This window comes from Boleophthalmus pectinirostris, unplaced genomic scaffold (assembly GCF_026225935.1).
Source record: "Boleophthalmus pectinirostris isolate CB_2022bp ecotype Guang Dong unplaced genomic scaffold, ASM2622593v1 HiC_scaffold_14, whole genome shotgun sequence".
In the NCBI taxonomy this organism is placed as follows: Eukaryota; Metazoa; Chordata; class Actinopteri; order Gobiiformes; family Gobiidae; genus Boleophthalmus; species Boleophthalmus pectinirostris.
The window spans coordinates 27543217-27569610 of record NW_026571047.1 but is presented as its reverse complement, the minus strand read 5'-3'; the positions used below and the strand labels follow the sequence as shown (position 1 = coordinate 27569610).

Below are 26394 nucleotides of genomic sequence, written 5' to 3'. Positions count from 1 at the left end.
GACTGGACCAGGACTGGACCAGGACTGGACGAGGACTACACCAGGACTTGACCAGGACTGGACCAGGACTGGACCAGGACTGGACCAGGACTGGACGAGGACTACACCAGGACTACACCAGGACTTGACCAGGACTGGACCAGGTCTGGACCAGGACTGGACCAGGTCTGGACCAGGACTGAACCAGGACTACAACCAGGACTGAACCAGGACTGGACCAGGACTACACCAGGACTACAACCAGGACTACACCAGGACTACAACCAGGACTGAACCAGGTCTGGAATAGGATTGGACCAGGTCTGGACCAGGTCTGGACCAGGACTGGACCAGGACTGAACCAGGACTACAACCAGGACTGAAGCAGGACTACAACAGGACTGGATCAGGACTACACCAGAACTGAACGAGAACTGAACCAGAACTGAACCAGGACTACACCAGGACTGGACCAGGTCTGGACCAGGACTAAACCAGGACTACACAAGGACTACACCAGGACTGGACCAGGTCTGGACCAGGACTAAACCAGGACTACACAGGGACTACACCAGGACTGGACCAGGTCTGGACCAGGACTAAACCAGGAGTGCAGCCGCTCCTCCACTGATAGTTTTATGTAATAAAAACACTAAAGTTTCTCTGAGCCTGATCCATTGTTCCGGGAAAAGAAATGACACTTGTTTCCAGGCCAATGGACGTCCTGCACATGCATCAGGTATTTTTCTCCCGTTCCGTTCGTTCATTTGATTCACCTGACCCGCCCGTGTGTCATCAATACCCGTCTGTAATATTCCAGAAAGTTAAAACCCGCCCATTTCAGCAACTTTTGACGAGTACCCGGCCCAGTGCAGGACTCTGAATCACACGGTGGAAACGAGCACTCTGAGCTTTGGAGATGTACACAGACTAATAATAAAGGATTATCCAAACATGTGTGAATGAAACAAAAAACAATTCCAGGTTTGTTTTTGAAGGTAACAGCATTATAACATGGCTTAACGCTCCCACGAGTCCATTGCGTGTAATATAGGACCTTTAATCTCAGAGTAGATTGAGTATGTATTCCTCCAAAGTCTGAGCAAGTTTCAAACCAGATGCTTTTTCTGACAGATGACTGGCTGATCTTTGAAATGTTTGGATCTGGTTTTGATCAAAACTTGCACCCCTACATGGAATACCAAAAATATACAAATATGGACTCAACACAATCTTCAAGGTGCACTGTGTAACTTTTCTAGTAGGGGGTCCGCCACAAACCTGCTTCCATTATTGTTTTGCATGAAAGGTTTCAAAGTATGGTTTTGAATTTGTCCATGTTGCATTTATTCAACTGCAGATGTTTTACTGCTTAAAAATACGACGAAAAATACGCAATCCTACAGTGAGTGACCTCGCCTTTCCATAAATTGGACCTGTTTCGTGGCCTGGAAGCAGTGTGGGCTTGTCTCCATGAATATAGGAGAGTTTAATGGCACACTGTGGAACATTCTAGACAAAGAATAACATTTCCAAGCAGGTACTGGACCCTCCACCAGAAAGTTACACAACGCACCTTTAAACTTCATAAAACAGCTCATCTACACTGCAGAAAGTAATATCTAAGTAAACTCAAATTAAGAAGATTTAACTTAATTTGAGTAGATTTCATTTGACAAGTAAAATTATCTACCAAAGGAATAAGACTTTTCTTCTTATTTCAAACAATATATGACTTAGTTTCTTATTTTAAGTTCAAAGAGTTGTTGTATTTCTTATCTTCAGTGTGATCCAGGTGTATTTTCATATCTCAACTACAAAAAAAGACTTGTTACACTGGTAGATAATTTTATTTATCATGTGAAATGTACTCATATTAAAGGTGCATTGCGCAACTTTTCTGGTGCAGGGTTTTGTCTTGCTTGTGTCCATGGAGATGTTATGTTTTTCCTGGAATGATCCACAGTATGACATTAAACAGCTCTGTTAAACTTTACATTTAACACATTACAGGTGGTTTTATAGCTCAAAAAACAGGAAAACAGGCATTCTGACTGTAAGCGGCGTCGCCTCTTCACAGATCTGGCCTGTAACTTGGTTTGGTTTGGTCTCCATGATGGTAGAAAGGTGTAATAACCTTGTTTTAGTTCCGGTTGTAAAACTGCTCTTGAGTGACTTGTTTCTGGTTAGTATTGCACCGCGGCTTCTCTCTGGATCGTTTTTTCAGCTTTGTCTGTGTGATTAGTTTTCATAGAAGCAACAACAGCGGCATTGTAACAGAGAAAAGAACAGAACCTTCCTCAAATATGAAAGTGTCATCTCAAAATATCAGCAAAATCACAAGGTAAGCTTGATGTTCGTGGACGGCACTTGTCGTCAATGGGGTGGGTGGATTCTCATACTAAATGTATACTATGTCTCAAACTACTTTAATCTACAGAAGTCGAGAGGGGTCACAAGAAACGCAAACGCCGCGACAAATACAAATGCGACAACACAACAAAAAGCCACAACACACCAAAAAAAGCCACAACAGAAATGACCGCGGGACTTTATTTTAATGCAAACGCCGCAACAAATACAAACGCCAAAATACAAACGCAAATGCCACAACACATTAAAAAGCCACAACACATTAAAAGAAGAAGAACTACAATGTGAAACGAATAATGATAAAACAATAAATCACTTTTACTTACGTTTCCAACTTCTCCGTTCCTTTACTTTTCTCGTTGTAGTTCTTCTTCACTTGCTGCTCGATCGGTCCGTCGGAAAATAGAGTCCCGCGGCGTTGTGGCTTTTTGATGTGTTGTGGCTTTGATGTGTTGTGGTGTGTGCTTTTTGATGATGTGTTGTGGCTTTTTGATGTGTGTTGTGGCTTTTTTTTGATGTGTTGTGTGATGTGTTGTGGCTTTTTTGATGTGTTGTGGCTTTTTGATGTGTTGTGGCTTTTTGATGTGTTGTGGCTTTTTGATGTGTTGTGTTTTTTTTGTGTGTGTGTTTTTGATGTGTTGTGTTTTTTGAATGTGTTGTGGCTTTTTGATGTGTTGTGGCTTTTTGATGTGTTGTGGCTTTTTGATGTGTTGTGGCTTTTTGATGTGTTGTGGCTGTGTTTTTTGATGTGTTGTGTTGTGTTTTTTTAATGTGTTGTGGCTTTTTGATGTGTTGTGTGTTTTTTGATGTGTTGTGTTTTTTAATGTGTTGTGGCGTTGTGGCTTTTTGATGTGTTGTGGCTTTTTAATGTGTTGTGGCTTTTTAATGTGTTGTGCGGCTTTTTGATGTGGTTTTTGTGTTGTTTTTTGATGTGGCTTTTTGATGTGGCTTTTTGATGTGTTGTGGCTTTTTGATGTGTTGCGGCATTTGCGTTTGTGTTGTGGCGTTTGCATTAAAATAAGAGTCCCCGCGGTCATTTGCGTTGTGGCTTTTTTTGGTGTGTTGTGGCTTTTTGTTGTGTTGTCGCATTTGTATTTGTTGCGGCGTTTGCGTTTGTTGTGACCCCTCTCGGCTTCCGTATTAATCTGTCTTTATGATCGCATATTAATGTTGTTTTAAAAGTAAATTTTAAGAGGGTATATTTTTGGTTTAAGAGTCAATGACCCTCTGACTGCACAAAGTCAGTTCTAAATGTCTTACACTGACCTTAGTCTTGTACCGTTTATGACAATGAATGACTTTGTTCGTATTTAACCTAGATTAATACAGAACTATAGCAATATCAACCACCACAGTACTTTTTGTAGTTATATTTAACAGTGCTGCTGGTACAAAAACACTTGTCCTAATAACACAGTTGACTCAAATGTAATTAAAAAATAAAAGATATATTTAGTAAAAGTATAAAAAATGAATAGTTCATTCACTGGGTGCTGTCCCTTCAGTGTGATCTCCCGTCTGCTGCCGCGCTGAAGGACAGAGCTGGATCAGTACAGAGCAACGATGAGTCAGAAGAATGCAATTCATTAAACCGCCTTTATTGGTAAATTAAGAAAAATAATCCATTCTAGGTTCCATTTGTTACTCACATGGACACACGCACGTCCTCGTCTTCATCGCTACTAAACAAGACTCCGGGAAAACAAGGAGAGTAAGATCATTGCTCATTACTGATAATATCACTGCTGTCCTGCTGTTGAATAGTTTGAAACAATTATGAATTTGCAGGAAAAAAAACGAACTCAAGACGCTTCTCTGATCTGTCTGTCAAGAAGAAGATGGATCTGTAGCAATGCAAAAATATCACTGGAGTAAAAATAACACTTACTGCCTCCAAACATCACAGCTCGATTGACTGATTTAGTTACTTTTATGTTGATGATGATTTAAGACAGTCATATTGTTTAAGCATTTTTGACAGAACAGAACTACTGAAACAGGTGTTAACACGTGAATGTCACAAAATATGACACAATGTTTGACTATAATCTGTCTGTAGTGTCTTATTTCAGATTAATCAGGTCAAGTTACTCAGGTATTTTGTTACATGAACGCATGAAATATTATGTTTGAATATGTGCGGATACATGTGCTCATTCCATTTCTGAAATAAAGGGATCAAATTTGGTTTTGTGATCGTGCTTAATAACACACTCTGACATTGCATAAGTGAGGTGAATAGAAATAATAGAGAAATATCATGAATAAGACAATCTGAGCCAGTCACGGTTAAGAATAATTCCTGTTTGCATAAATAACTAGAATGGACAGGTACTATGATGGTGGAAAAAAAAAAGTGCAATAGGCAAAATCACATGGATAAAGTCGACAGCAGTGCACTTTCCGCTCAAATAACCGTGCCACAAATCATCTCCAAACGAGCGTCTGTGTCCGTTTATGATCCGTTTATTTCCAAAGAGATTGTGAGGTAATTTGATATGCAACTAAAACTAAACAAACACGTGATTTGACTAACACCTAAACTTAAAAAGATCATTGATTTAGCCTTCCATCTGCGTCTAAAATACACAGAAAAAAAACCGGAGCGTAAAATTTCAAGGTAAAGTATTTCAGACTTGGCAAAGGAAAAATTCAGTTTGTCAACAACAAAGTTTATTTGGTCGAATACCTTTCCCAGTTCATCCAAGCTGCTTCTTCAGTTCAGATCTGTTTTTAATACAAACACAAGTGTTATTTTAACTATTTGAAAGTTAAATGGGGGTTTGAGTTGGGGTTATTTATCAGAGTTGATATTCAGCTTCCCTTAGTGTAAATTTGGCACCTCCCACCCAACACTTCAACCTCCCGCGAGAGAAGACCAGTTTGAACCAGTTTTGCACATTATTTTAGTTAATTTAAGACAAAATTAAGTGTAAAAATTAAACATCTCTGTGTGTTGTTTAGCTAAATTAGGATAACCCTGTAAACCCGAACGTTCAAAGTAATTAAATAGATTAAGTTGTGTATCCTCAAAGTTTTAGAAATAGTCCTACTAACTTAATTATGTCAAGTTGCTGTGACATGTTCTTCTTTTTGAGTAATTTTAACGATGTTGTATATATGTTTTTTAATTAAAGGGAACTATTGTGGGTATAAGCAAGAATAGAAGAGGTACAACTTAGCAGACTGAAGTAATTAAACACTGCAAATGATAAAGTCCTGCTTCAAGTAGGGGTGATAAAAAAAACAAAAACAACTTTATTTATGTAGTACATGCAAAAATACAATACAATTTCAAAGTGCTTCACCAAATAATTGAACTTATTCCAGTGGTTTAAAAACTCCTAAATTTAAGTCGTGATAAATTAAAATAATTGAGTTGCCTTAAAGGTTGTATAGAGGATTTTTTTAAGGGAAGAGAAATACAGCGACAGTCCTTGTGCGCGTTCAGAATTACTGTTGAAGTTTCCTGTCTAGAAGTAATTCAGCGACCGACGCGTCAGTTTTTAGACCCTTCGTCTGCTTCGGTCGCGCCATCGCTGGACGAGATCTCCAAGAATCACCTCAGTTTGGCTTTGCTACTTTTCCACTTCTCTTCTTCTTTCAGCGACCTCAAAAACTGACTTTCTTTTGCGGCGAAACCGGTCGTGGATTCTCGTCCGCCGTCGCGACAAACTTTGTGCGAAATGCGAGGAAGCGACAGTTCGAAAATGCCTCTAAGAACCGCTGCGTAAACCACGTAATCCCCGCGCTCCGACGAGTCAGTTATACTAGGGAGTTTGATTGACAATCTAACAGCCAATAGAAAATGAGGGAGCCTCGTTTTCTATTGGCTGATGTTTATCTGGCCTCAACACGTCCACAGTTGATAGATTTTCGTTCTTTTTTTTTTGGTCATCATAATTACAAAGCTGCTGCGTCTCTGTAATGGTATTTTAATCTTTCACTGACAATTTGAAACAAAAAAAAAAAAATCCTCCATACAACCTTTAACAGAAAACTATGAGTCATATTAATAATTATATTGCACATTTTTGAGTCGAGTTTAATTCAGCCGTTATTAAAAAGTACAAGTAGCAAGCATCCGACCTTTTAAGTTCTGAAAAATTGTGACTTTTAAGTTCATCAGCTTAAAATAATTGAGGTAATCGATTGCCAAAATTTTTTTGTGTTCAGGTGATTCATTTGTGTTTACAGTGTTCAATGTTTTATCTGTTTACTCTCGTTAATATAACTCTTGATATCGGGGTTAAACGGGAATTTTGGTCCAGTGTTACTTAATTAAAAACTTTTCTCCGGTCAAGAATACAAAGGTTTATAGTTTATATCATCCTGTGAAACATTCCAGACAAAGCAATAACATCTCCATGAAGACAAGCGTTTGAAAAAGTTACACGACGCACCTTTCACTTGTTGAGATTTTAGTTTTTAGCGCATTAGTAAACATATTTGTCTTCCTCTTTCAGATCTGCCATCAGCCGTTACGTGCCCTACCTCGGAGCTCTGTTGTGCATGAGGCCCAGAGACCGCTTCACCAGCAGCAGTTTCCAGTCCACGCGGCGCTCCACCATGGCCAGCCAATCAGAATCCACGCATCCCAGCAAAATCCCGTCCTCCCTGTCTGAGAGCGATTCAGTGAGTGCCCTTCATATATACTAGGGTATGTCTCTGTCTTAACACTTACTGTGAGGAACGCTACACATTTTGAGGATTAACTTGAGGTTTTCGGTTGTCGTTTTTTTGTTTTTCTCTCAGGCGAGGTTTTCGGATACGGAAGACGACTTGTCCGCGCCCTCCTCGGCCAGTCGACAGGGCTCTGCGGAGGTCAGACAGGTGCGGCGGCAGAGCCAAAGGTCGAGGTTGAAAGTTTACGGAGCGGACAAACAAGCGGGATATGACAACTCGGACCTCAGCATGTGTCAGCTTTCACAGATATCAGTAAGTGCAGCACTTTACTCAATCTTCTTTGTACATGAACATGAACCAGTTTATTTTATGTTGTTTTTTTTGACATCTTTATCAATGGTCACATCCAAAACGTATTATGGAACGAGGGCCACTGGTTCATAACTAGAGCCCGACCTATATGGATTTTGCTGTGGCCGATATGAAACCGATAAAATGGGAGTTGAAGCTGCCGATAGCCGATATAATCGCCGATATATTTAGTGATGTAAAAATTCACTGTAAATGTTGAATTGTTTAAAAAACTTAGGTTTGGCTTTGGTGGATTTTAAATTGGGTTTATTTAGGCAACATTTATTGTTATTCTGCCTCTTTACATCATATTTACAGACAGTAGGTTGGCTTAATGGCATTTTTGCATCACATTCTAGACACTAGTGATGGGTATTCCAGTTCTTTTTAGAGAACCGGCTCTTTTGGCTCGGCTCACTAAAAGCTGCTGGTTCTTTTGGCTCCCAAGCGGCTCTTCAGATTGTTTTGTTGCAAGCTAAAGCACGTCTAAAGCAGGACTGAATCAGGACTGAACCAGGTCTAAACCAGGACTGAAAAAGGACTAAACCCGGGACTTATTTCTTTTATGCTAAACTACAGCCAAATATGCTCGTTTTTTTTAATCCTATGTACACGCAAATTTCTCAAAGTTTCGTTTTCAGCCGCTGTCAAACTACCACGAGTCTGCAAGCGGCGTGACGAGAAAAAAAAGTAAGAGAAAGAGAAAACATATACGTCCCAATAAGGATCAGTCTCCCGTCGTTCGCTTCAAAGAGCCGGCTCTAAGTCATTTCGTTCGCGACGGACCCATAACTAGTAAAGAAAGTAGCGCTATTAGCCTTTAGCCGTAAATACGTGCGCGCCGCGGTAATTATATGCGCAAATGTCATAATTCACAAGTCTATTCACAGCTCATTTACATATCAATGCAGGTCCAGTAACAAATATACGGCCAATGTAATCACTTTACAATAGACCAATAGAAAACAGCCTGTTTATGTGCGAGAGCTACAGCAGCTAACCCATAACAAATGACCAAAACTAGCCTCAAAGTCGACATATTTCCCATATCGGCTGATAATATCGGCCAACCGATATATCGGTCGGGCTCTATTCATAACTAAGCAAATAAAGTTGAAAAAAGTTAAATAAAATGTAGCACTTGGAGAAATCTGACGCATTTAACAAGGAACCCAGGGATCCTGTAAAATTATCAGGTGAAGCGTCTTTCTCAAGGACACAATGGAAGAATATACGGACGCATTGAACCATTGGTAACATCATCGTGTTCAGTGTTAGAAAGTAACTAAAGGCTGGATATGTACCAAAAATACTTACCAGACTATTGAGCGCACCTGAATAAAAGCTGCAGGTGTCCACGTCTTCAAGAACATTTTCAAGTTCGGGCCGTCTGCTTTTATCGCCTCTGAAAGTTTTTGTCGTCTTTTTGCATTGAGTCACGCTGCCGTCGTCAAAATCTCACCATCGACTCACTGATGCCGAGCTCACGTGCAGCAGCTCTGTTTCCTTCTTCCGCAGCCACATCAATTGACTTTAACTTAAACGTTGTATTATCTGCATTTCTTCGTGTATTTTCCATGAGGAGGATGTGTGCATGAAGCGCAAAATAACAATTCAAAACACAATCAAACAGCATCTAAATCTCTTCCATCATCATCTCTTCCACCTGTCTGTCTCGCTCTTGTACCCCCATCACTTCAGGCTCTGCTGCACATGTCTCCTGCAGAAAGAGCCGCTGTCCTTCCTGGTGTCATGTCTCCTGCAGACAGCCCGGGGACTCACCTGCATTTAACGCATACGGGTCATTAAGACGTATCCCCCTCACTAATGTTAACTTATCATCATAACTTATTTTATCACATGGCAATAAACTATTTGAGTGCATAGACAACATCGCTTCATGTGAACCCTAGATCCATGTGTTACCCGCACAGACAGCGGCGTTTTCTGCTCTCAGGCTGCGCGCATCTGCTGTGTTGCCAAATCCATAGACCAAGCATGTCCAAACTACGGCCTGTGGGCTAAATGCGGCCCTCAGACATATTTTTCTTCACCCTCACACTTCCAGGTGAACTGGCCCAAATGACCTTGCACCAATTAAAAATTAACTTTTTACTGCAAGTTTTTTGAAAATCTACGTTGATAAAGCAAATATTTAATATTTTGTGTGGGTTTTAAGGATCTTAGCATGAATAAAGACTGATGGCTCATTCTAAAGTGTTAAACATGCACATATTTTAATTATTCACTGTATTGAGCTCCAGTCTACGGCCCTTGATCGGCCCTCTGCTTCGTCTGTGTTTAGATATGTGGCCCTTGATGAAAAAAATTTGGACACCCCTGCCATACACCGTATATGTGAATGGACAATATGCCAAACAAATAATCCGTCCATATATTTGCCGCATCATTGTATAAGCCGCAGTGTTCAAACTGTGAGAAAAAAGTAGCGGCTTATAGTCCGGAAATTACGGTACTCAAAATACTAAATTTGAACTGAACTGCATTTTGGTACAGTTACTCTTTCATTTTGTTTTCTCAGAGCAGTTACTTTCTTCAAACCAAACAACACATTACACTACAATACTTAATAAAGCAATTTAGGCTTTAAACTCTACAACATTAATAAGAAAAAAGGTGCTGTACTTGCTTTTTACTGTCTTAAAAATGTGAAAAACAGAACTACTTTTAAATAGTTTGCAGTGGCCCAAAGTTATTCCTCACTTATTATTTTCATTCTAAAGATCCAAATTTTTCACTATGATGAATTTATAAGCACTTTTCACAACTATCAGAAACCAGTGTGGAGTTTTGCGGTGACTGTAATGCAAACAACCAGCATGCTAAAGCGCACTTCCTGATTATTTGACGATAAAATGCTTTACCATGAGAGCAGACAGTACGCAGACTTATTTTAACCTCGAGAGCTGCTTATAAAATATATCTATATACGGAGGCAAGACAAACTTTGCCCAGGCCCTTTAAAACTCTCCTTCTACTGTTCTATTCCTGTTTTCATTATTAACACTTGTTCTGGCTGAGTTGAAGCGCGCTACAGTGAAAGCTGTGATCCCGCGGACTTCAGTACAGTGGGTGAACTCAGACCGGTCCAACACGAGTCCCAGATTACGGGCCTCAGAGCGCTGGATTATGGGATTAGGTTCAGCGGCTCCGTGTAATAGAGTCTCCACCGCACGACCTGACCCTCTCTGCTATCGGCTAAACACGTGTAGTTTACGCACTCGGCGGCTGCGTTACAAGAGCGTTTTTCCCGTTAAAGATGATTAAACTGAGACGGAAGTGTCCCATTAAACACTGTGGAGTAATTGACATAGTTTTAGGAGAATATGTGGTGCACTTATGTAACGGTCTAGTGTAAAAGTGGGCCACTGTATTGTCTACAAGCAAAAATTTAAGAGGATGTTTTGAAAGTAAGTAAGTAAAGTATTGAGTCCAGTATATACGTGTTGGGTATTCTTAAAGGGTCCATATTACGCTATTTTCTGATCTATGTTATGTCTGATAATGTTGTTTCCTCATTTCAACACACAAACCCTGCATATTTAGGCTGAGTTTTTCTCTCAAACTAAAACAAAAACCTTCTCTTCTAACTTGTGATGTCATGTGGTAATACAGGAAGCGCTCCACTGTGTTTTTAAACTCCATGCACCTTCACTAGAATCATAATTTCAGACCTGGAAGTGCCGATCTCGACTGAACTAAAGGTAAAAGTTGGAACAGAGCATTTTGAGCTTTGGAAATGTAGACAGACTAACACAACTCCAGGTATTTTTTGGGGCAAGGCAGCATTCTAACATGTAACAAATATGATTGCATTGCCTGGGACGTTCCACAATATACAGTGGTGTAGTGGGGATTTTTTAATTGGGGGGGACACAGTTCATGATGTCAGTAATGTGACGAATCCCGCCCTCAAACAAACAAAGGCACCAACTCAGTAAAAATCCCTAATATTTGATTTGTTTTTACTCAAAATGAGGAGGAATCATGATATTAACATTAACGCCGTTTATAATCACCTACAGAACATAAATCATAGACTACAACACATGAACCAGGACTGAACCAGGACTGAACCAGGACTAAAACAGGACTAATCTTGGACTTGAGAACAAGAGAGAGAACCCTGAGACGGCGGAGCGAAACGCAACTGGGCGACCTCTGCGTTTAGCCCTGTGAGGTGCGGAACTCAGCGCCTCGATGGTCTATACTGGGGCACCTCCCGGCCTATCCAGACACTCAGTCCTGGTTTAATCCTGGTTTAGTCCTGGTTTAGTCCTGGTTTAGTCATGGCTACTTCAGTCCTGGTTGGTTTAGTCCTGGTTCAGTCCTGGCTACTTCAGTCCTGGTTGGTTTAGTCCTGGTTCAGTCCTGGCTGGTTTAGTCCTGGCTAGTTCAGTCCTGGTTTCAGTCCTGATTTAGTCCTTGCTGGTTTAGTTCTGGTTCAGTCCTGGTGCAGTCCTGGTCCCTCATGTCTCAGGTCTCTATAGGACAGTAGTGCAGATATCATGAGCCCATGCAGGTTGTTTTCACTTTTGTCAGTAGCTCCGGTTTGACATTTAAGTTGTAACTATTTTTTTTATATTTGTTATTTTTCTATATCTCACGTTGGGAGAAGTGGGTGGACAGCGTACACCCACGTAACACGCCCACTACACCCCTGACAGTACAGTATCAACAGACTGTAATCATGGAGAAAATTTCGGTTCAGACCATCCAACTAAAAACGTGCATAGTGCATCTTTAACCTTTTGCCGTTACTTATATTATACTGTCTAATATTATGAGTAGCAGGTTTGTCTGTATGAAAACAGTGACAGGTCTCATGTGTATTGTGTTTATGTTTTGTAGAGTGTGACGGACACTGAAGACATCTCTCTGTCAGATTTGAGTCTCCAGCCGACCAGCCTCCTCCCTGCAGCGGTGAGTCTGCACTACACTGCACACAGACACAATACTGTGCAGCGGTGCCATAACTACACTCTATGTTGTCACAGTTAAAATAAATAAGTCAAAGTCAAAGTGGTTGTGGATATCCAAAATGGGCTTTAAATAAATCAAAACGGATAACAAAGAATTAAAACCCAGGACTACAGAGGATTTTCAGACAATGTGAAATCCCAGTCTATTTCAAACCTACAAACACTTCAAGACAGAAACTGATCCACCCAAAGGACAAAACACCGAGCCACAAACAAAGCAATGTGGTTTTCTCCATTCAGTCAAGTGAAGACTGCAGTGAACGCTACACTGGAGGAAAAAAAACAGCCACTTCACAGGAGGATGTACCAGCACAGACGAGAGAGCAACACAGGACCTCAGTCTGCTGTTCATCTCCATCTAAAAGCCTCAGGCCACTCCTCTGAGGACAGAAAGGTACAGATCTTAGCTAGAAAAAACAACTGATTTGAGAAGGGAGTTAAAGAAGCGATTTTTGATCCATCTTTGAACAGAACTGGAGGAGTCAGACATCAACTATCTCCTATTTACAACTCCATCCTCAGACCTAAATCAAAACAAAAAAAGACAAACAAACAGAACAATAGGGATATAGCCAGGTCAGGCCCAGAGGTGTGAAAGCACCCTTTATAGGCCTGAAGGATATATATTTTATTATTAGGTTCTTTTTTCAGACCAAGAGTTTGTTTTTATACCTGACCCTTTTGACTGCTCACTAGCGCTCTTCCTTAGAGTCACATGATGTTGCGAAACAGGTTTTCAGGCAGATGGTGCTGTCATCCTGCCTCCGTCGGTAGGAAGAAGGCTCCAAAACCTGTATAAATCAGCTGACCAGAAATGTCATAGTAACATAACCTGAACACCGCGGAAGCCCGCAGTGAGCAGTCAAAACGGTCAGGTATAAAAACAAACTCTTGGTCTGAAAAAAAACAGCCTAATAACAATTATCGAAAGACCAAATTAACCTCATTGGACTGAATAATTAAGCCAATAAGACCCCACACTCAGTGCAAGTTCAATAAGCTGTAAACAAGTGTGAGTGTTAGTTTCAGAGTAGTTTCTTTGTAGTTAGCTCCTCTCTTCAGGCAGATATAAGGAAGTGTCCACCAGACTTTTGACCAGAACTGAAGAAGCAGTCTGGATGAGCTGTGAAATTTATTCAACCAAATAAACTTTTGTCCAGTTGACAAATTGGATTTCTCTTTTCACCACATTACCATAGAAATGAACAATTTCAAATAGGGCAGCAAGATTAATCGCAATTGGATTGAATTGGCACTATCCTCTATAAAATAAATATATCTAATAGCCCAAATAGGAAGTTCACACGCAGGCTCTTCTGGCTCCTTCTGACACTGGCTCTTACTGACTTACATTGAAAAACTGTAACTGCTGCTGTGAGCCTCGTCATTCTGGTCTTAAAATGTTGTTTTTCTGCAAACTATTCCATTTCATCTTGCCGTGTATAAATAAACTTGTTAACCCTGTAGTTTAGAGCTCTTCAAATATGTTCTGAAATGCATGTGTCTCTTGTATTGGTTAAGCAGCTCATACTTAGTTTATTGAGTGTTAATGATTCTGTTTAAAATCTGAACTTTGAACCGAATTTGTTTCTGAAAGCATAAATGACTAATTTAATCATAATGCTTGTTAAAATATCTCAAGTACGCCTTTTCAAAATTATACAGCCCTACTAAAAAAAAAAAAAAAAAAAAATCTAAAATAAAATCTCTTGAATTGGAAAAAGTCCTTGGAATGAATTAATTACCTGTCTACCACATAAGTGTATCATTTTAATTCTCAATAAAAAGTGACTAGACCTCTGTTTCTAGCTCAAATTAAAATGGACAAAATGGACAAATTGGCCACAGTTAAAGGTGCAGTGCGCAACTTTTCTGGCAGAGGGTCCACTACTTGCTTGTCGCCATGGAGATGTTATTGCTTTGCCTGGAAAGTTCCATGGTATGACATTAAACACATCCATCATGTTTCTATTACTCAAAAATACAATAATTCCTTCTGTGAACGGGGCGACACTCCACAGACCGACACTCCACAGACCTGACCTGTAACGTAGTGTTGTGCTGTAACCTGCTTGTCTCCCTCGCGATAGACAGGTTTAATCTATACTGTGGAACATTCTAGACGAAGCAATAACATTTATATGGAGATAAGCAGATGAACCCTCCACTAGAAGAAATGTTACCCAGTGCACCTTAAATGCCAAGTCCTGGTCTAACCCAGGGGTGGGCAAACTTTTTGGCTCGTGGGCCACAAAGGGTTCTAAAATTTGACGGAAGAGCCAGACCAGGAGCAGATGGGATGGAGAGAGAGAAAAAAAAACAAGGAATATGTAGAAAACCTGGGCTTGAATTTCAATTGAAAGTCATTACAAAGCATTACAACAAAATATGTGTCTTTCAAGTCCCTCAGTATTTACTATTTATTGAAATTACTCTTAACACTCTGAAAATTTAATTAATAAAATACAGCTTTTTTAAAAAGAAAAAAAAAAGACTAACAGTTACTAAAGCACTGAAAGTTCTGTTCTCCTTCAGGATATTATCATCATCATCTTTATTTCAAAAACGGTAGGAGATGCAAATCTACTTGTCCTGCTCCTTCTGTTCAATGTGCGTCCCCAGTGCCAAAACTCAACAATGACCAGCGCAAGGTCGTGTTTATAATGAGAACTTATGTGCATGTGCACACCTCTCACATGCACACCTGAACAAAACATGACATGTAACACGTAAATGCATTTTTTACATCACAGCAGAGAAACTTACTTTTAATTTCAGTGGGAACAGTGTTGTTGGTGTCACTTTTTTAACCAGCGCATCAAAGTCTGGAGTTAGTTTTGTTGTGGCGATTCTCAGGATGCGTTCATGTGGTGTCGGAATGATTGGAAAAATGACTATCCCACTGGGAAAATTCATATGAACACCCCTGATGTCAGAAAAACAACTCGGCAAGTCGGATCTTTCGAGACCTCGTGAATGCACGGTGGCTGAGTGGCTAGCACTCATGCCTCACAGCAAGAAGGTTCTGGGTTCGATCCCCAGGTTGCCTGGGCCTTTCTGTGTGGAGTTTGCATGTTTCTCCCCGTGTCTGGATGGGTTTCCTCCGGGTGCTCCTGTTTCCCCCATCAACCCCCCAAAAAACATGCTACAGGTCTCCAGAAACAAGGTAGTCAAGGTCAGTTAAATACAATTCAATCATTGTGTCCTTAGGCAAGGCACTTCACCCACATTTCCTTGTATGACGGTGATGGTGGTGGTCGGAGGGACTGATGGCGATGTTTAACATGGCAGCTGTGCTTCTGTCAGTCTGCCCCAGGGCAGCTGTGGCTACAACAGTAGCTTACCATCAGGTATAGCGTAAATGAATTATGCTCTGTAAAGTGTCTTTGCGACAAAAAATGTCTGTGAAAAGCGCTATATAAATAGGGACTTACTTACTTAGGTCATTGTATTCTACTGGGAAATGCCAGAATTGCAGAAAAAATAAAACATTAACAAGGTTTATTATTAAAATTTATTCAAGTTCGGCAGGCCAGATTAAAAGGTTTAAAGGGCCGCAGTTTGCCCTTCTCTGTCCTATCCCATTACTCACATTTTAAAACCACTGAAATTGTGGTTTTGGAGCTCCTACCCTCTTTATTTGTTGTCACATCGATTCAATCACAACGCAATCACTACACCGGTATAGACTGAGAGGGTCACATGAGTCCAGCCTCCTCTGAGTGACGGTGAAACGAGGACCCGACCTCACGGTTCACTGCCTCTGATCCGGGATAGTGGGAAACTCATGGATCCAAATCACGTCAGCATTTCATTAACCTATATTAAGGCTAAAGGATATGGAAACACTGTTTAAAGGTCTTATATTATGCAAAACTGACTCTTGTGTATGAGGCGCCCCCTTGGTCATACATCAGGAATAGGTCACACGTACACATGGACTACTTTTCCTTGCACATGCACATGAAAAGCTTGAGCATACACCAAATTTTCTTGCATATGGTAATGAATAGTTTGTACATAAACCATTTTTGTCTTGCACATACATGTCAAAAACTCACAAACGTACAGCTTTTATTTTGCACACACACCACTACTTTCTCACACACATTTTACTTTGCATATTTTTACTTCACTTTTGTCTTGCACATGCACATTCAAAAACCACACACATATACCACTTTTCCCTTACGCATAGTGCACTACCATTCAAAACTGTGATGTGATACGTGTTCCATAAATGTTGTATGTGCAAGGGAACTTTGTGTGTGCGAGCTAAAATTTAACGGAGGACCGAGCAGAGTCTCCGCCCGGATCGACCTCAATCCATTTGTTTTTCAAAATAAAACCAAAAATAAGAAAAATGAAAAATAACTCTTTTCTTCATTATTTGTCTCCAAAACCAAAACGAAAAAAAAGATAACGATTTGTTTTTTTTTAGTTTTCAATTTAGTGTTTAAATGAATAATGGAAAAAAAGGAATACAACCGTTTCCCGTTTCCGTGACTTAAACTGCGATGCCGGACTTTTGCGCCACATATGGACTGAACCAGGACTGAACCAGGACTAAAACAGGCTGTAGATGAGGTACTGTTAGATGCCAATAAAAGATAACCTATTATCCAGTTTTCAGTGCACACAATTAGGCATAAAAATTATACATTTACAAAGGAAATAGGCATTTAATCAAGCAAATTTTATTTATTCAGCACAATACGTATAATTCAGCACAATACGTATAACTCAGAAATACCTACTTATAAAGGGGTGGAGAGCTACTGGCAGCTCTCGAGTTACAAGAGACTCCTGCTTTCGAGGATAATAATACAGATGAATTTAGTAAATGTACCTTTTAGAGCAGGAGTCTCCAACCTGTAGCTCAGGAGCTTCCAGTACCTTCCAAGTAGCTCGTGAAGGTATTTCTGAATTATACGTTTTGTGTTGAATAACTCAAATTTGCTTGATTAAATGCCTATTTCCTTTGTAAATGTATCATTTTTATGCCTAATTTTGTGCACTGATAACTGGATAATACACATCTAACTGTACCTCATCTTCGGTTTACCATGGCACTTATATTTACAAAAACTTCTGGTGACCGCCAAAACTACCGCTTCGTGACATCACAAGGTGGAGCAGAGCATTTTGAGATTTGGAGATGTAAACATACTAATAATAAAGGATTACTCAAACATGTGTGAATAAAACAAAACGGCACATGTTTGAGCAACTCTTTATTTAGTCGGTTTGCATCTTCAAAGCTCAAAATGCTCTGCTCCAACTTCTGATGTCATGAAGCGGTAGTTTTCAAGTTCCCATATGTTTCAGACTATAAGGCACACTTAAAATCAACAGTGCGCCTTATGTATTAATTCTGGTTGTACTGACCCCGAACTGATTGTGATGGGGTTCTATCTTATTGTAATAACGATGGCGTAGTCAGAAGGATGTTTTTTGAGTGTTTAATTAGTGTTCCCAAATAAAGAAAGTTTGATGAGTGCTATACAACAAAAAGTGAAACAAGAAAAAGTATTTACAATATATATACAAACACACCAGCAAAAGTGGCTTTAAATTTCTGTTATCTTACCTTCCTCTTCCAGGTCCAGGTTTAAAACTGAGGGAGGGAGAGTGGCCAAAGCTCTTTTATCCCCCATGACTCCTCCCCCAAGCCAATTAACCAAGAAATGTGGGTTTTCACCCTTAAAACCCAATAAAGTCTGATAACAACAAAATTATGAAAAACCCAGAAAAATACAGTAAATTAAATGGCCCTTATAATCTGGTGTGCCTGTAGCAGCAAAAGGGAATTAGGAAATTAATATTTTATTATTAACTGTGTTTTTTTTAGTGATGACGTCGCAGTGGACGATTCGATGGCGAAAATGATCCAAGTGATTCTAGGAAAGTGTGTATGGAGTTTGAAAACACAGTGGGCACTTCTTGTGATTACCAGGATGGATAATGCACAAGGTAGATGGAAGACGAAGTTTTTCTTTTGAGAGAAGAACTTGTGTGCAACCAAGGCTACTGCAGTGGTTTGTGTGAAAATATGTACATCAAAACACAACTCCAGGTCTGTTTGTGATGAGGAAACAACATTATAACATAAATTAGAAAACAGCATAATATGGACGCCTTAAAATACTGAGAAATGAACTGAGAAACTAATTCAAGAATAATAAAACTGGTTTATGCCGATAAAACTACAGGGTGAGCAGTTTTTTTATGCAGAATAAGAAAGAAGGAAATTATGGTACTTCAAAATTTGCAGTCTTTGCGATATGATAACTGCCAATATGCCTCTCTGTTGGCCCACAGCAAGACAACATATGCGGGACTCACTCGGATTGTTCCTTCTGAATGGTCTGCTATCTGTCTCCATGGAGATGTTACTGTCTGGAATCTTCCACATTAGAGCATTAAACTTCTCTATCTGCAAGGAGAAAAGCAGGGAGAAGGAAACACCACCGACCAAATTACAAGTCAGATCTTTTGAGTCAAGCTTGCTCACAGTAAAATATTCTTTGCAGTAAAATCAGACCTGGAATGGAAGATTGAGAAGTTTAAAGACCTACTGTGGAACATTTCGGGCAATGCAATAACACCACCACGGAAAGAGGCAGGTGAAAGCAGCACTCTGGATCATTAAAGTTCCACCGTGGCCATATTACACTACCGTAAAATACCAAATAATAGCCAGGGCGTTTATTTGTTTCAATCGTTTAACAGACCAGGCTTTTATTTGAGACCAGGCGGCAACTTGGGCCAGGCAATTAAATCCTTCCTCTTTCCAAAAACCTTACTCAGCAAAAATATGGTGCTCAAATTCTTTTTACTAATATGACTATAATTTTCAGTTTTTAACGGTGCAGGCGTCGCCATTTTACGATGGCCTGGCGATGACTTTGCCAACCTTGTCAGCATGATTCCTGTCGCCTCGTCCCTTTGCCACAACTTTCCTCTTACACCACAGCAGCTACGATGACATTGCTGCTTCCTCTGAATTGCCAAACTGAAGTAAAATTACCAAAACTCTTCTGCTTCCATTTCCAGGCTGTTATGCCGCGCCATCTTTTTTTTTTTATGTCACTTCGAAATAGCAACGTCATCTGGTCTCCACTTTTTCGGTGAAGGTGATGAGGGTGAACGGACGCAACGCAGAGAATATAGCCCAGAGGTCACCAAACTTTTTTTCTGGGAGCCACATTATCGCTCCTGACCGTGATGGGTTCCAGGGTCGGGTCGACTGTATAACAGAATTGTACGACCCTGACGTTTTCTTAGAAAACCGCCGCACTTTCTTTACAGATCAGACAAACTGCACGGTCCTTGAACAAAAAAATTACTGGTTGTCCACTGTTCTTTGAAAACTCGGCACTCTCTGTCAACTTTTCATACTTTAACACTCACCATTTTTCTGTCCTTAACTGCACGACAGAACTCAGGTGACGAAAATTCGGCAGCAAATTAATTTTTTTATTTAAAAAAAGTCAACAAAAATACAAGATGCAGATGTGTTATTATTTGCCAAAAAGTAATAAAAAAAAAATAGGCCATGACAACTCGAGGATTGCCTCATATGGCCAGTTCAAGTGATGGGGGCAGAGGAGCTGGGGGGCAGTTAAAGGGACGTGGTGGGCAGGAGTCGACCCACAGGCCTTAGTTTGATGACCCCTAATACAGCCTATCCATTCAGTCACACAACCAGTCTGGTAAAGGCAGGACTTAACTGGAGTCCAACTGCTCCTATGTCGTCTATAAACATCATGCTCTCTGTGGTGTCGCTGCACTAATCATGATATTTTGGTTAAATAAAGCACAAAAAAAATGGGAAATGGGAGTTTGAGCAGCTCCATCGGCAGCAGCCAGTCAAACACGTGAATGAAACAATACAACTCCAGATGTTTTTGAGGAGGTAAACGCATTCTAACATGGCTTAAACGTCAGAAAAGCCAATTCTGCATAATACTGGACCTTTAATCTATGTTCTAAACTGGTGATTATTTTAAAAACACACACGGGAACAGAAAAAAAAACTGAATATATATATAGTCTTGAAAATTATACTGACTTTTACCTTTTCCTTCTCCACAGACTGACACACTTCAGAGACCAGCGGCCAATAAAGCATCTGTCATCGTCACGTCCATCTCCAGCCCCTCCATTTTGGACAGTCCTCCCGGTTACCACGGCAACTTCAAAATAGCCAAAACGTGCAGCGGCATCGCCAAGGACCCTCTGGACATCGCGCGGTTAGAGGCTACGGCTTTACCATGACGCCAACGGAAATACAGACATAAGTGACAAGTGTGCAATCTGTACGTGTGAATGGGAGTGTTATCGTAGTAGCTCTTATATTACGCTTTTTTCTTTTTTTTTTCCCAGGCGAGTGGAACTAGTCTTGGGCTTCTTAGTCTTGGTATTGAATAGAGTATCTCAAAACTATAGGGATTTCATGATTTTTAATGTTACGAAATAATTTTATAATTAATTCACGATTACTGACACCAAAAGAAAACAGGAAAAACCTTTAAATATGGATTTTATGGTAAAAGGTGCTAAATAAGAACAAAAAAAGACAAAACTAGAAAAGCACTCAGAGAGCGCAGACCTCCGCCAAGGACTACCCCCATTTTTTATATAAATTGCGATAAAAATCAGTCTTCTGGATCAGATCCGGATCAGCCTTTGGAATATGAAAGAGGATCACATTGTCCATCCCTGAGTCAAATTTCATGGGGTTTGGTCAATAATTAACCGAGATATTGAGAAACAAAATTTTTGGCCCCATTTACCACAATGTTAACTAAAATTTCAAAGTGATCCAGAATCCAGGATTTCTTCCGGATCACCCCCAAAATGAAATCAGTTCTTCCTTTTCACATTTCCAACAAATCCTGAAAATTTCATCAAAATCGGTTCATAACTTTTTGAGTTATGTTGCTAACAGACAAACAAACAAACAAACAAACAAACGCCAGCAAAAACATAACCTCCTTGGCGGAGGTAATGATGAAATGTAAAGTATAAAGTATTCATTTTGCATCGCATTTTCTCAGGTAATAACTAAAATAGAAGCTACGGAGCTACATAATGCAGTTGTTTTAAGTCTAAAAAACTAATTTCAAACACAAAATTCACCAGTTGCTTTAATAACTTAGTGGTTTATAAAGTTTCAGAAATAGATTTTAAATAAAGTTAAAGGTCTTGTGTTCATTAGTGAAAGACGCACTGTGCAACTTTTCTGGTGGAGGGTCAATCAAACGCTTTTTTCCATGGAGATGTCATTGTTTTTTTATCTGGAAGGTTCCACAGTATAGTATTAAACCTTTCTATCTTCATGGAGACCAAACCAGAAATTACAGGTCAGATCTGTGGAGAGGCAGCCCTACCCAGAGTCAGAATTAGAGTGTGGATAGGGACGAATTTTTCTGTCCGAACCCGGCTCACGTCCGACAGAGCAGTGATTGAATCCGACCCGAGCCCGACACAATTAAAATAACAATATTTTCGTAGGTCTAATAACACATGTAGGATATTGTTTGTGTTCCTCAACAATACACACGGACACAGAGACGCAAAATACAAACTCGGGATATGGCGAAAATAATAAGACTTTATGACTCGCCTTTCGTAAAATGGCAAATTTAAAGTGCCACATTATCCATAGAAATTGTCCTCTACAAATAATGACACCAAGTCCACAAAACCGCTCTGTTAAAGGTTGTATGGAGGATTTTTTTTTGTTTCAAATTGTCAATGATAGATTATAGAGGTGCAGTAGCCTTGTAATTATGATGACCAAAAAAAAGAGAATAAAAATTCATCAACTCTGGACGTGGTGGGGCTAAACATTTGCCAATAGATAACGACACTGCCTCGTTATCTGTGAGCTGACAGGCTGTCAATCAAATCTCCCTACGTTTTCTAGCGTAACTGACTTGCCTGCGCCACCGGTACGTGGTTTACGTACGACTGTCACGCAGTCCACAGACGCAAGACGCACAGACGCTGTTTACTCCACCAACGCAACAGTTCTTAGCGGCTTTTTTTGACCTATATCTTCCTCGCAGTTCGCACAAAGTTTGTTGCAATGGCGACAAGAATCCAGGAGCAGTTCGCCGCAAAAGAAAGTCTGTTTTTGAGGTCGCTGAAAGAAGAAGACAAGGGGAAAAGCAGCGAAGCCAAACTAAGGTGATTCTTGAAGATTCATTCCAGCGATGGCGCGACTGAAGCAGACGCAGGGTCTAAAGACTGACGCACTGGTCCACAAATTACTCCTGGACAGGAAACTTCTGCTTATTATGAAAACGTACTTTATTTCCAAGAGTTAGTCAAACGTTTTTCAGGACATGAAAGCGATATCCTATGTCTGAAAACGTAATTTTCAAGGCAAAGAAAGAGTCCGCTTGCTGCTGTGTGTTGTAGCTAGTTCATTCGCACTGAATCTCCGCGCAACCTTCTCTGCACCCCTTTCCTGCTCCTCTCCCCGCTGCCCGATCCGCTCTTCCTCCCTGCTCCGCTCTTCTCGACCGCGAACGAAATGTCCGCGCACCCCCCCCCCCCCCCGGCTCCTCACTTCTCCGTCTTGCCTAACCAACACTGTAGTTAGTTGTTTACAAGTCATGTGCAGCACCGGCTGTAAACAAACCTGTTTCTGGCGTAAGGAGGAGGAGGGAGGAGGCGTTTCTACGTAGGGAGCTGTAGGGGAGGGGGGGTGGTTTCACGCATGCGCAACATTTGAAAAAGGACAAACAGTCGCTGGATTTCTCGTTCCTTGGAAAATCCTCTATACAACCTTTAATCCAGTTTGAAGCATTAAAAGTAAAAAGGCGAGTAGTTCCACGTGTGTTTATTTACATCCACACTGCGCACAAATCAGGGTGAAGCTGCAGATTAGCGGTAGTGACTCTACTTCCTGTGGACTTGATCGCCAATATTTATGCTTTATGGCCGACATCCCGTCAGACTTCGGTTGGGTTTCCATGCTCTGGTCAGAATGTTGTTTTTCTAGATATTTTTGAGCTATAAAACCACCTGTAATTGAATAAATGTAAGGTAGAGCTGTTTAAAGTCAAACTGTGGAACATTTGAAGCACACTAATGACAAATCCAGAGAAACAAGCAGGTCACAAACTCTCACCAAAAAGTTACGCAGTGCACCTTTAACACGTAACTGTTTAGCCCTGAGCAAGATTTCAAACTTTTAATTAATTTACGTATTTAAATTTTTTGGGAAAGTCTCTGAAAAATGAATGGGGGGATTGGGAAATGTTCCGGAACTGGGAAGTGGGAATTCCCTGTTGAGCTCCAAAACAAAAACAACGGCATCATGACACAATCCCAGACTTTAGTTTGTGAGTCATGGTGCAATACTACAGCGCAACAAAGGACAAAGTGGGCAGAGCTAAAAGTTCAAACTAAAACTTGTTCCTGACTCGTGTTCTAAATCAGGTAGAGGCTCTTTAATTCAAAATTGTCCAGTTCCTCTAAAAATTCTCCAGATTTTTGTCCATTATCATCCAAATTAGTCATTATACATAATAAATCAGACTTTACTCAGCTCAGCTCCATTTTTGATCTTTTATTAACAGCTTAAATACGTATTTTTTATGGATTTTGAGCGAGCATTTGTCAGTAAAATTGTTCATATTCCAATAGTGGATTTGACAGAACAAATTTCCAAAAGGAGGTTACTGAGTATTGTTACCATAGCAACTCCACAGCTTGCACAAAATTAGTTAAGCGGCTTATATTGAGTCTTTTGTCAAATGCTAATGCTCTTGGATCTGTTTAAAATGTGAACTTTGAACAGATTTCTTGTGTTAAAACAAAAAACGCAAATCTAATCTCAATCACAACGGTATAGCTATTTTAAAAGGTGCATTGTGTGACTTTTCTCCATGGTGATACTGCCTGGAATGTTCCACAGTGTGACATTATAAAGCAGATGACACCACGGGGCAAGTTACATGTCAGATCTATAGGCAGGAGTGTCCACTCACAGTAAAAACACAAGTTTTTAAGTAAAAAAAAAACTGTTATTGAGTCCCGTATTTTTTGAACTACAAATCGCCCCAGAGTATAAGTCGCACCAGCCAAAGAATCTGTTATGAAAAAAAAAGAAAAACATATTTAAGTCGCACTTTCTGGGTGAAATTTACTTCACAAAATCAGAGACCAGGAACCGACATTTCATCTTGAAAGACAAGTTCTAGTAATAACAATAGAACAGAGAACAACAGACTGTTAACTTCACATATGAACAGTTCTTCAGATAAACTATAACATAAACAACAGAACAGAACAAGTTTAACAAACTCTCCATCTCACTCCAAATCACTAACTCCATTCAATTCTTCATCCTCGGTGTCACTTCTGAGCAACTCCACGACCTCCGGAGGTAAACAGAGCGACCACTTCCTCTTCTGTGTCGCTGTCATCAGACTCAGAATCAGTTCCAGTTAGAATTATTCTGGCCTTTCTGAATCCCGACAGGATGGTTTTGGTGTCACTGAAGTCCAGGCTTTGTCCATCCATCCAGTGTCACAAGTTTCTCGCTCACTCTAAACTTTCTTTCTGCTGCTCGATTACTGTTTTTTCGATTTCACTACTTGCAGTTTGTAATCTTCAAAATATGATTTTCCTTTTGAGGATATTTGTGTTCAGTCTTCTCAGTCGTTTTAAATCTGTTTAAATTATAATTGTTCAATGTTACAGAAGTAATGTTGCGATTGACTGACATGAAATGCAGACAGGACAGAGGCTCTTTCTGCAGGAGACATGTGCAGTAGAGCCAAGTGACAGTGGTACAGGAGGAACAGGAGCAGCAGATACTGACACACAAGACTAGAACCTCTCACGGCTGTCAGTGTGAAACCTTTAATATGTAAGTCACACCGTGTAGTCTATGTTGCAAGACCACCCAAACCATGAAAAAAAGTGCGACTTAGTCTGAAAAATACGATAAATGCAAGATGGATGTGTTTAATGACATACTGGGACATTCCAGACAAAACAATAACATCTCCATGGAGAAAAACAAGTGGCAAACCCTCCGCCAGCGATGTTACACAACACAGCTTTAAATATTTTTGAAAAGATATCCAAGTAAAGTTACCATAGCAACTTCAGAGCTTGCACAAAAACGTTATAACCAGACGATGAGCTAAAACACAGTTAATTAAGCTTAAAATATGACCTCCAACGCTCGGCAGACTCTTATTTTTATGAAGAACGAGACAAGAGCCCATTTTAAGCATGCTTTTGTGTGGATGTGAATGCGTGTGTGTCTCTTAACATATTTGACACGACAGAAGCGAAAACCAGCTGTTTGTCTGTAGCCTTAAAATGTGAAAAACTATATGTATATATTTAATTTCAGTTTACACTAAGTTTGATTCAGACCAGACTGTTTCTCTCTGACAAAAATGAGGTCAACTACACAACAGCAAAAAGTAAATAATACAATGTGTTGAGAGAAATTCATTTTTATACACTGCAGTTGTGTTGCCAGTGTACTACGAGGCAAAGGAATTCGTGAATTTTGACTTTGAGCATCTGTGCATGACTGTTCAGACATACTTTTCTGTTTAAAATAATGCTGTATTTCCCAGATAGATTTTGGTAAAGTTAAAGGCAAATTTTGATTATGCAAAATTGACTCTTGGAGCTTTTAGTCATGTTAGAATACTGGTACCTTCTCAAAAACAGACCTGGAGTTGTGTTTTGTTTCATTCACACATGTTTGAGTAAATCTTTATTATTAGTCTGTCTACATCTCCAAAGCTCAAAATGCTCTGTTCCACCTCGTGATGTCATGAAGTGGTAGTTTTGAAGTTAACAGCTACGTTTTACCTTTGTTCAGTAGAGATGGGAAATTCCAGAGCTGAAATTATCAAAATGAACAACACAGTGGATCACTTCACTTCTAAGAGTCTTTTCGGTTTGAGAGAAGAACTAAACATGCAGGGTTTGTTTGTCAAATGAGTGAATAAAATAGGGCTGAACGGTCTATTGTTTCGGATCGAAAATCGCAATCTCAGACAACACCACGTTT

At 40.0% G+C, this 26394-nt stretch overlaps 1 protein-coding gene across 1 annotated transcript in view; it reads left to right on the top strand.

The window, feature by feature from the left end:
* LOC110159514 (melanopsin-A-like) overlaps positions 1-20715 on the top strand; it is a 170616-nt gene extending 149901 nt beyond the window's left edge. The window contains exons 8-11 of the mRNA XM_055150565.1: positions 6819-6987; positions 7108-7290; positions 12202-12273; positions 20430-20715. Coding sequence (XP_055006540.1) covers positions 6819-6987; positions 7108-7290; positions 12202-12273; positions 20430-20612 — 607 coding nt within the window. The 3' untranslated portion in view covers positions 20613-20715. The remainder of the gene's footprint in view (positions 1-6818; positions 6988-7107; positions 7291-12201; positions 12274-20429) is intronic.
* The last annotated feature ends 5679 nt before the right edge of the window (positions 20716-26394 follow it).